The 12433-nt window shown below is 40.3% G+C and overlaps 1 protein-coding gene across 4 annotated transcripts in view; it reads left to right on the forward strand.

Moving 5' to 3' along the window:
• Positions 1-12433, forward strand: part of EDIL3 (EGF like repeats and discoidin domains 3) — a 437917-nt gene that overhangs the window by 235065 nt on the left and 190419 nt on the right. For all 4 annotated transcript variants that reach the window (XM_054032539.1, XM_054032542.1, XM_054032540.1 and 1 more), the window contains one exon: positions 11971-12084. In XM_054032539.1, the coding sequence (XP_053888514.1) occupies positions 11971-12084 (114 nt within the window). The remainder of the gene's footprint in view (positions 1-11970; positions 12085-12433) is intronic.

Genomic DNA, 12433 nt, shown 5'->3' on the forward strand with positions numbered 1-12433 from the left:
GCTGAAAATGTTGATAGATTTCTACAAAGTAGAAAGGTAATGGAACTTCTTTCAAAATCCTTCTTTTCATGTGTTTGGATCTTAATTTCCATAGCTGGCTGTGAGGGTGACTTACAGATTCACACTTACTTCAACACACTGTCCAACCAAACATTTGCCCCATGCCTAAGGCTACTTTTAAGTGTGTTTTTTGTTTGTTTTGTTTTGTTTATTTCTTAAAAATGCCTCTTTCTAGCTTCAAAACACAGCTCTAGTAAGTCTCTTACCTGACAGAATATTGACACTCTTCTTAACTGGGGATAGCATTATCTGAAGTGAACTTATCTTCTGCTGAAAGACTCCGGAAGGGTCCTAATGTGTAATCCAGAAGATTGTTCCACAATAGATTATTTAGACAGTGTTTACCAGAAATCTCATATCACAAACGTGTCAACAGTATTTAATAGGAAGACTGCTTATGGCTGCATAAGACTAGAGGCATAATAATGTTGTGTATTTGTGGGCAATAAGTGGTTTGTGTCTACTTTCCTCATCCATGAGTGTAATTGCCTTTCAGTGTCTTCAAAAATCAAATAATCAGGATATTTCTGAACAGTGAGATACTTTCAATATATCATCAGGGGCCATGGTGTAGCAAAGCTATTTCCATTTGAAGGCAAGAAAGCAACTGTCAGAAAATATTGGCCCCAGTGAATATATCAAATTCTGAAAAAATTACTGGTAGTTAGAAAAGACTGCCCTGTGTTGAAGCTGGCCCTTACATTCAGTTCAGCTTTAATGTGATCTGTTGCAATTTATCAGGAATACCTATCCATATTTTCTCCAGTAGCCTCTGTTTAAGGGCACATTTTTGACAGCAAAATAAGTCTGCTGTGATTTTTGTACCTGTGGTAAATTGAAACACTCATGTTTTAGCTAGATACCTAACTACTAGTTTGCAATTTCAAATAATGACACTATCTATCTGATATCAAGAAGACTTGTTCAGGAGCCAATCTGGAGCTAGCTTTAAACTGGAAGTAATAATGATAATATTTAGCTCTTACATATCTTTAAACCAGTGCTTAAATGTCCTACTTTTGACCTTTCCTAACCTTTAGTTGATGCTTATTCATTCAATTTTAAATACGAGTCCCAAAGATACAGAGAGAAAAATCGTTATAACCTTGCGACTTGGAACTATTTTAATAAATCACATATTCTGAGAAATGGAAATTTAAATATAAAGTGACATTTATTGTAAGTATTTTATCAACTGTCATCTTGCTTTTGATCCATAAGATTTTTGGGTCCTTCACATTTCATTGTTTCAGTAAGTAGCTCACTCTTGAATTCTATTTTCACTGAATATCTTGGGTCAAATTCTTTGCTAGCATAAATATGGCAAAGCTCAATTCACTTCAGTGGAGCTGCCCCAGTTTCTACCTGCAGAGAATTTTGTCTCTTTTCTGTACTATAGCTTACTGCTACAACCTTATATTAACAAAAATATCTTATTCAAAGTCCCATTTTCCTGGTAATTATTACCAGGAAAATGGGACTTTGAATAAGATATATTTTTTTTAAATCCACATTTGGCTCCTTAGACACATCAACATTTCACTGTAGATTTTTGTGTTGGGTAGAGTCCACAAACAAGGCATTCTGTATGATCTTAATCATATGACACCTCATTCTTTGCTTCATTAAATCTTTCAGTACTTCTACACAATAAACACAATAACAGAAGAACTAAAAAAAAACAACTTTAAAGTGTCTAGGTAAATCATCTCTAAAGCCCCCAGCTATTTGATCAACAGCTCCATCTATAAAAATTCCCAAGGCTAAACTCAGACAGAAAGCCAAGTATTTCAAGATCTGTTTCTCTGTGTTATGTCAAAAATATTACATCTGTTGTAAAAGTATATGAATCCAATGATTAGTCATCAGCACACCTTTATCATTGGATTTGAAAGAGGTGGAATAATGTTTGTCGGGAGGACTGGGGGAAATGTGTCTTTTGTTTACTAATGTACAATGAGGTTTTGATCTTCAGACTGCTCAGTTTGAGCCAAATCCTCAGATGGTGTGCAGAAGCATAACTCCATAGAAGCCAATGTCTACACTGTTTTACACCAGCTAAGAATCTGCCCTCTTGATGTGGTTTGTTTTGATTTTTTCTATAGATATAATTTTCTCTTTAAGGAAAATTGGTTTCAACTTGTTTCATAACAACATGGGGGGAAAGACTGCATAAAAATTATTGTGACTTTATATATTCATTTGTATTTTCTGTTATTTTAGAGGAAAAGTACTTTGTGTCCCTACATTATAATAAATATTTAAGGACAACTTAAAGGAATAATAAGTCATATATTCTTACATTATTATTGTCACAGGGTGGGGCTTTTCCCCATCTTCCAAACACTCGCTGCCATGCCCAGGCTCCTTTAATAAGGGTTTATTTTTTTAACAAGCAAGTAGAGCAATAGAAAACAGTCTTAACTCACTCCTTTCTCTCAGGCTTCGGGGCCACCCCTCTGAAGAGTCTCTCATGCTCACACTCTAGGACCCCCAAATTCCTCCTGACCAAACAAAACACTCCCCTTAGTGTTTTAACATATCACAAAGGCGCCATACAGCATTTCACCTAAAGTCCTCCAGGCCACTTAGGATATGTCTGCACTGCAGCATGAGCCCAGGATTTGAACTCAGATTCAAGCCTACCTTCCCCTCCCGTCTACATACAAATCACATTAATCAAGAGCTCAGATCCAGGGGCCCAGGACCCCACGGGGATGGAGGGGCCGAGCCTGAGTCAAGCCAGGACACTATTGCTTTGTGGTGTACGTACACATAGCCCCACTGGATTTGTACTCTAGGAATCTGTCAAAAGTATCCCTCTATCCCATGGGCTGACTTTCTTTGTCCTCTGGACAGTCACATTTGGTGGGCAGTTGTGTTTTCCCACAATGCACCATGAATAGAGAGCTAGAGCAGCCACATTTCAGGAGGGCACTAAGAAGTCTTGGATATGGTTGGTTGCACTCAGGTCTGCATTCTGCGGTCTGGATGCTGAAGCCCTGAGTTCAGGTCTGGCTTAGAAAATTCTTAACCTAGGGTTGACTATCAGTGTAGAAACTCAAGCCAATCCAGGGTCTGCTGACTCAAGTTCCACTAACCTTCAGCTTACACTGCAATGTGGACATACCCATAGTATTGTCCTACTGCCAGGAAGTTTAGCACAATTGCTCATGCACAAACCCCTAGTCCCAGTTGCCTTCAGTCTTATTGCAATGGGATCAGGGTCACATTTCCAGTCTCACCAGGCATAAGCAACATACAGTCTTATCTTCACCACCTGGATTTCGAGGTCCCTGCATACATAGGCCTTTCTATCTCTGCATGCAGAATTTCTACCTCAGACTTAAGGTCATGGACCATGAAGAGTAAGCATTCTCTTTCCTCCTTGGTGAGCTGAAGAGCTATTGTGAGTTGTTTTCTCTCATGCTTAAGATTCTGTAACTTGTGTTTTATTGTTCCCAGTTTGTTCTTTAAGATCCCCTGTAGTGTCTTTTAATATTTTTAGAGGAAAAATACTTGTACCCCTACATTATAATACACGTTTAAGGACAATTTAAAGGAATAAAAAGTCTGATAATCTTACATTATTACTGTCACAGGGCAGGGCTTCTCCCCAGCTTACAAAGACTCGCTGTCATGCCCAGTCTCCTTTAAGAAGTATTATTCTCTTATCACAGGCAAGTAAAGCAATAGAAAACAGTCTTAACTCACTCCTTTCTCTCAGGCTTCATGACCTTCCCTCCCAGGAGTCTCTGGTGCTCCTGCTTCTGGCAGCTTCCTAGTTCTAAACATCTCTGCTCCCGTCCTGGAGCAGTAGCCCCAGGACTGCTTCCCTGAGCACCTCCCCCTTTGCCCCAGTGACTCACTACATGAGTTAATTCTGCTCTGTTCTGCTCCACTATGCTATATCATGGAATCCCTTCCCCAGGCACAGCCTGTCCCAATCACTGCCTTCACCTCCCTCTTTAACTGGCTGGATTGGACTCTCCTGCTCTGACACAGGGGAGTGGGGCACAGTTCTACTCCCAGGGACCAGCTACCCTCTGACAATTACTAATAGTAGCACCTGGTTATTTATTTATTTATTTATAGGTTCCAGTCAAGTTTAGGCAAAGACCCTCGGTCAGTAAAACACGGGCAAGAATGGAACACTTAAGTAAATCATTTTAGTCCGTTAGAATTATTGTATGTAAGAAAAAATATAAAGCAAACAAAGGCATGATAGTTCTAAGGCAAAGTGTCAATACATCAAGGTAATCAAGGGCATATATATTAGGGTGACCAGATAGCAAGTGTAAAAAATCGGGACAGGGTGGGGATAATGGGTGCCTATATAAGGAAAAGCCCCCAAAATCAGGACCGTCCCTATAAACTCAGGACATCTGGTCACCCTAATATATATCTAAGGCAAATTATCAACACTTCCATTGTTTGAAGCAATCAAATGGGAAAACAGTCATTATAAATCTGTATATCACCCTATGTTTGTTCTTTGCTCCTGATGAACAGCTTTAGTCAGAAAAATGATTTGTCTATCTATAAAAGGGAGTGGAAACTTCCTTTGCCTAAGGAGCAGCTGCACCAGGGAGGAGGTTCTACTGTAGGGAAGACAGCTTTCATTTGTGTTGGAGATTCCATCCACACATCAGTTGTGGAAACTGTCAAGATGATGCCTTGGGTACCTTGACCCTGTCCCTGCCAGACTAGACTTGTTCAGTTTTTTGGTTGGACTGCTGTGTCTAAACCCCTGGTCCTCGACCTCCAATGCAGGTTGCTGGCAATATGTGCCATAATGTCCCTTTTCCAGGTTAATTTCCATTACAAGTTGCCCACAACCTGTGTTAGGTCACTGAGATCAACAAATCGAGTATTACTATAATCTATTATTGAGTTGATATTTGGAACTTCTTTCATGAACTTATGCAACACCATTTTGCTTCAGACCATTTTGACATTTTTCTAAGCAAAAAAGTTCTGTTTTTAATTTCTAAACAGCTTTTTGTTTTGAAATGTGTTAATTTATAAGTTTTAAAAAATAGCGTGAAATCAAAACGAAACATTTCAATTGTTTCAACCTTTTTTTTTTATTTTGGGTTTGTGAATTGGGGGGGGGGGGGGGTAGTTCACATTTGTCCCAGTTCGAGATGAGAAAATGTTTCAAAATCGCAAAACTTTTCCTGGGATGGGAAAACTGTTTCCTGCCCAACTTTACTAAGAATGCTTGAAACCAAAGGACTATTGTAACTTCTCTTTCAATGTTTAGGTGTGTAGATGCCCATAGTGGGTAGTGCTCATGTAGATGATTCTGAATTCACAGTACTGGGGGGACATATAACCTGTTAGTGTGAATATATGGGCATAACATACTGTTACTGATAAGTAACATTGTTTCATAGTGTGTCTTCACAAGGTAAAAAGGGGAACCAGCATAAGCTATACTACTATAAAAACTTCTATACATATATAACTGTGTACATACCAGAAGATTTTGCCTGTTAATTATATCAGTATAACTATACCAGCAAAACATTCCTAATATAGAAAAAGCCTTAAAGACTATGGGGTAGCCATGGGTTTACCTTGACCTGCAAACTTGTGTGAAAATTATAAAGTGCCTTGTCTTTGTTCAGATTTTACTTTGTGTTAGTTAAGCTGAGTTAAGAACATACCTTTTCTCCTAGTGAAGACAAGCCAGTAACTAATATATATTAGATGTAGGATTCTTGTTTAACAACTACAAGAAACTGGATGGCTGTTTTAATTGCATCTTCTTTAGGAAGAATTGTTCTAAGACAGGGATGGGCAAACTATGGCCCGGGGGCGACATCAACCCTCCAGACATTTTAATCCAGCCCTAAAGCTCCCACCGGAGAGCAGGGTCCAGGGCTTGCCCCACTCCGGCGTTCCAGCCAGAGAGCAGTGTCGGGGGTTGACCCCATTCCATACATGCCATGGCTCCGCACGGCTCTTAGAAGTAGCAGTATGTCCCCCCTCTGGCTCCTATGTGTAGGGGCAGCCAGGGGGCTCTGCACACTACTCCCACCCCAAGCATGGCTCCCGCAGCTCCCATTGGCCAGGAACCAGGGCCAATGGGAGCTGCAGGGTTGGCGCCTGCGGACGGGGCAACGTGCAGAGCCGCATGGCTGCGCCTCCGGGTGGGAGCTGGAGACGGGACATGCCACTGCTTCCGGGAGCTGCTTAAGGTAAGCACTGCCTACAGCCTGCCCCCCTCCTGGGTCCCATCTCCCTGCCCGAGCCCTGATCCCTCTCCCACCCTGCAAACCCCTCGGTCCCAACCTGGAGCACCCTCCTGCACCCCCAACCCAACCCCAGAGCCTGCACCCCCAGCTGGAGCCTTCACACCCCAGCCTCTGCCCCAGTCGGGAGCCCCCTCCTTCACCCTGAACTCCTCATTTCTGGTGCCACCACAGAGCCCACACCCCCAGCCGGAGCCCACACCCCCTCCCACACTCCAACCCCCAATTTTGTGAGCATTCATGGCCCGCCATGCAATTTCCATACCCAAATGTGGCCCTCAGGCCAAAAGGTTTTCCCACCCCTGCTCTAAGGATTCTAGAATTTTTTTAATTGATCAAACATTGCTATCTACATAAACTCTTAATCATGACAAGATGACAACGATTAATAGAAGATATTTCTATCTAAGAAGAAGGAAATAGACTTTAATTACTGAAATGCTTCATATCATAATTAGCCGTGCTGGCAATTTGACCAGAATCTGACCCCAATTTGTAGATCTTGTATTTCATTAAATAAACTATATTTAAATGTTCACATCAAAACAATATAATGAACTGTAAATTAAATAACTTTTTTATAATCCATGTTCTCATCTTAAGCACATTTAAGTTTATTTTCCTTTCTGTAGAAGCCTGCACTTGTCTCAAAAGTGAACTAGTCTTTCTTCACGTCAGATGTAACTTTACACAGTCAATTTGGTTGGACTGAGGGGCCCATTGCTGCTGGAGTTGCTGAAAATATATGCTAGAAGCTTATACAATACACACTAGCTAGCTCTAACTAACTGACAGATAGAATAATCAAAAGCCTCCATCTTTCCACACTGCTCATAGCTAATTGCTCACTAGAGCTAGAATATGAGGATTAGTGTGAAAATGTCTGATACTTAAAATTCAAACTGTTTTCTAAGTAAGCTCACAGACCACATGGAATATGTTGTACAGTCGTGCATTTTTTCCTTCATATTTATCTATGAATGACAAACCAGAGAAATCTAAAATCTTGATAATCTTGAATCCGAAAAGCTCTTAAAAGGATAAATTACCGTTTTTAATTCACCAAATGAAAGAGTTTGCATTTTTTTTTCCAGTTCAAGGTGACCTTGAATTTTTTCACAGAGGCATTAGCTTGTATTAAAATGATGAACAACCTGAAGAAAACATAAGAGTAATGGGTTTTGTTTAAAAAGGCAGATAACTACCTAGTTAAATTTTATAAATACATATAAAGAATTTAATTTAGCACTGAGCAGTTTCTATTCTTTGGTCATTAGCCACTGACAGATTTTATTTCCAGGACAATGAGTTACTTCTCTCTCTTAGTAGGCTGAAATTAAGGTAATAATCTAGGGAACCTTTATTACTCCAATATTTGATCCCTTTATAGGCAGCAAATAATAAGACAAGAATGATGTATAGGACCCTAGAGGTCATGTGCAACCATTAATTTCTAAGTAGAACTTTGGAATTTAGCTTGTTAAAGGGACTGAGTGGCCTTCATACTGAACTGAAGGCCCATTAGTATACACCTGTCCTCAAAAGAGGAAAGATCTCAGGAGCTACAAACTCTGTGTTTTTCTGACAGACTACAAAAGAGGTCAGGCAGGTTTGACCAACACCAAGTAGAATTAGCAAACTCCCTCACTTCCAAATTATGTTTGTGGCTTAGTCCTGCCCTGAGTGCAAGAGACTGGACTAGATGACTTCTCAAAGTCCCTCCCAGTCCTACGATTCTATGATTTGAAACAGTTAGAGCTGGAGCCAAATTTATGTGCAAGTTAATGGCAGTAATCCTAGGTACCTGAAGAAGAGCTCTGTGTAAAAGTTTGTCTCTCTCACGAACAGAACTTGGTCCAATAAAAGATATTACAGTACCTCACTCACCTTGTCTCACTAACCATACCACGAATAACTCATGCTCTTGATCCCTTCAGATATGTAGCTGATATGTGAACACTCTAACTATGTGTAATTTTAAACATCTGTCAGGTCTGTCATGGATCTATATGCAGAACCTAAAACTCTAGAATGTTATATGGATTTGTGATGCTACAAGAGAAATTTTGTCCCATTAACCAGGAAACATGGAAACACTACAATGTGAAATATACAATGGGGAAAAACTGGGGATGCACTTATGCAACTGAGAGCACAATCTGGCCCAACTGACATGTCATGCCTGTACAAATTTTATGGTGAAAGGTACTAATGTTATGCATGTTATGAGTCACTGAAGTATAAGAACTCTGGATGAAACTTTCACCACACCCATTTAGGCAGATTATGTGTGGTAAAGCAGTGTTTGCTGGGCAATCAAACATCTCCTCAGATTCAACTGTATTGCAAAGCAACTGCACAACAGAAGAGTTGAATGCTCAGACTCTTCTTTTGATGTGATCCTTGGTGAGCGGCTTTGTCTAACAGGTTTCCCTAGTATAGCCTTCAGGTTGAAGCAGGAACATGGAACAGTTTATCTGAACTGTGACATGAGATGAAGGCCTCAGAGACCAGTGATGTTTTAGTTGAAGGTTTTTTGCAAGAGGGTTGCCTGTGTGCAGTTTGGGATCATCTCTGGTCAAAGAATCAGGACTGGTGTAATTGTTAGAAATAAACAAATTACACTAAGAGAATATCTTGACACAGGTGTAACTGATTTCTGCTTCAACAGGGAACTGACCTGTATTGCTCTGAAATCTACCTAACAAAAGAGGCAAAAAAGATTGCATCTGGCCAATTTCCAGAGATGGATTCTAAAGTTCTCCGTTTATATGCATAGCCTCAAAATATGAAATAGCCTGTGTTATGTATTTTGAGTAGACAGCCACAGTCTCTGCTCAAATGCATTCATACTACCAATAGAATGTTGGAACAGTTAAACATGTCCAAAGCACTTGTGTTCAAATAGTCAAAATGAGTGGTTTCACCTAAAAGTGAGAGGTTTCAGCAATGTGTATCACTTATGTGCATACTTATGCTAAAAACATGTGTAGCTGTGCCACATGTCATGAATGCAATTTATTTAATGTATTTACTGAAACAAACAATTCACAGGAACTTACTCAGATGTGTAGTCAATAAGGAATTCTTATCCTCTTATGATTTGAGACATTTTTCATCTAGCTCAGCTCTAAATATGGTAAGATCCAAGACTAGGGAAATCATATGGGTCTGTGCCATTCTGCACATATGCAAAACATGAATGTACTACACTTATATTACTGTCTGTAATAAGGCTGTCTAAAAGTCCTTTCTCTATTAAAAATACAATTCCAGCAACTTTTTTTTTCTGAACTTCTCATAGATGAAACCACGTGGGTAGAAAATTGAAATTTAGCATGGAAAATGGCCCTTACTGAAAGGAAGCATCTTTGAGCTTTCTGGTAAAACTGGTTTTGATTTGACCAAGTTATTACTCATTGAAAATAGCACTCTGCATATGTGTGGTAGATATTGCAAGAGGTTATTTGCTAAACTAGATAAAAAGGGGTAGCTAAGTCAACAATGAAGCATAGGCATAGAGGGCTAAGGGGGCTGTGCAGTGAAAATTTAATGAAAGTGTACAGTGGGGCCCAACATTGATTGTGCGGTTTGTAAGGTGGTTGGGGGGGTGGGGGATGTATGATACTACATTTCCTTATTTGAGAAATAGCATGAGATTCATGTCATTGAAGATTGTCATATTGAAAAACACACAGGGAGCACAGATAGGATTGTGTGTAATTAAATCCTTTAATTTCTCATTTACTGACTTTTGAGTTCTTTACAGTGCAATATATATGTATTTCATACTCAGATATATAAGTTCCTAACAAAGATGTTGGGGTCAGAACTTAACAGTAAGGTGTATCCATCCACTAACTCACGCTGCGTATGTACAAATACCTGATTAACACACCCATATTAGGTATTTGTTTGTAGAAACTTGAAGCTCGTCACTTGTGTCCTGTTTGAGTGCCCTGCTATTTATAGAAAAAATATCTTTAAGGCCCAAAACACACTGGTTTATTAAGAGGTGTCACATTGTCAATTTTGTGAACTTTGTCTGGTGATCTAATGCAACCATTTTCTGCAGCTCTGTGGTTTAAATTAGAACAGGGGTTCTCAGCCTTTTTCTTTCTGAGGCCCGCCCCCAAATTTGCTATAAAACTCCACAGCCCACCTGTGCCACAATAACTGGTTTTCTGCATGTAAAAGCCAGGGACGGAGTTAAGGGGTAGCAAGCTGGGCAATTGCCCAGGGCCCCCATGCCACAGGAAGCACCTTGAAGCTAAGTTGCTCAGGCTTCTGCTTCAACCCCAGGTGGCAGGGCTCAGGGCCCCAGGCTTCAGCCCCATGCACTGGGATTTCGGCTTTTTGCCCTGGGCCCCAGCAAGTCTAACACTGGTCCTACTTGGTGAACCCCCTGAAACCTGCTCCCGGCCCCCCAGCAGGCCCCAGACCACTGAGTTTAGGACATGGGTCCTCAACTTGGGGAGGGTCTGACCACACCCCATTTCCTAAATGCCTAAAGGGGACAGGGAATCCTGAAATGTTTTCTGTTGCAAGATGGGTTTTCTGTTGCAAGAGAAGGTTGAGAATTATTGAGCTAGAACTTCCTTTCTGCACTCCCTGTCAAGTTCAACAAGAGTCGAAAGACACCTCTTCCCTGCAGTACCAAACTCCGGAAGCCCCCAAATAAAATTAGCTAACTACTGCCTTTTGAATTTAATAAAATTTATAAGCTACTAGATCAAACTGTTAGTTCTTATTTACAGACTAAGTCATGCACAGAAAGGGAATTATTTAGACACTAAAACTATTAGATTGTCAATTAGAGAGGGTTTTTTAATGAATTAAGATGAACTGAGAGACGTTCTTAATGGGCAGCTGTTGCTAAAAGAAAAGCAGCTACAGTTCTAAAAGTAGAATGAATTAGTTACTCTCTGAGCTAATTGGATTATTTATTTAGGGCACAATTTTGACCTGCACTATGTGCCCACACAAGGAGAGGGCACAGTTGCTGCTTTACTTCCCTACATAGGCTACCTGTTGCAGGGCAGGGTTACATTGCCGGGGGGAGGAGGGGAACAATCTTCATGCAGTTGCTATTCCCCTCCATGCAGCTGGGCATGGAATGGGTGAGTAGAGGCAGAGAACAGATGAATCTTTCAGTATACTACTCTTTTCAAACACGGGGGGGGGGGGGAGGAGGAGGAAGAAATCTCTGCCAGGTACATGATGATGCAGATTACTTTTCCCAGAAGAAAAGGAGGAACCTCTGAGTCACTGTATGTTCCCTCATTTCCTCCTGGACCAGAACAGCTATGCACTGCCCCTTTTTCAGAACTTGTGACAAAGCCACGGTGTAGCCCTTAATTCTTTTGTTGTTTAACGAGACATTTCAAGATTGTAGCATGTGTTTCTGAAACTAGCCAAATCTATATGAGCTTGATTGGATTTGATTGTTAAAATTGCCCTGTTTTGAACACATTTTGCACAATTTGCATTCTTTGCTGAACATATGTTTACTGTCCAAAAATATGTTTCTGATACTAATATCATCCATATGGATCCTTAGAGAATGACTGTCTAATTTACAGTGCATGTAACAAATGCTTATTACTTCTTAAAGTGTTTTGCTAATGCTGACACTATGTATTTCCCACAGATGTAAATGAATGTGAAGCTGAACCTTGTAAAAATGGTGGCATTTGTACAGATCTTGTTGCCAACTATTCCTGTGAGTGTCCAGGTGAATTTATGGGAAGAAACTGCCAATACAGTAAGTATTGCAATTGTTTTACAAATCTACCTGTTTAAATTCTTTACTCAATGCATTACAGAAACAACCATGTAGTAGCACCCAGGATTCCACTATATCCTTAATGTATGGATAAATACAATATTAACATAGATGGGCAGGTTATGAAGTTGGCAGACCTTGGGTGCATTGTGCAGTACATGGTCTTTAAACCAACTTGAGGAGTGGACCTCTTAAATATGAACTGAAGGAGCAGCTTTTTTAAAGGGCTTAAACTTAGTTTCCAATTTTGCAGGCAAAGGCATCTACAGCTGTTGTCCTACAATAGGCAAAATGGCAGGGAAATTTGAAAGAGCTGATAGACATAGCC

This window comes from Malaclemys terrapin, chromosome 6, assembly GCF_027887155.1.
Source record: "Malaclemys terrapin pileata isolate rMalTer1 chromosome 6, rMalTer1.hap1, whole genome shotgun sequence".
In the NCBI taxonomy this organism is placed as follows: Eukaryota; Metazoa; Chordata; order Testudines; family Emydidae; genus Malaclemys; species Malaclemys terrapin.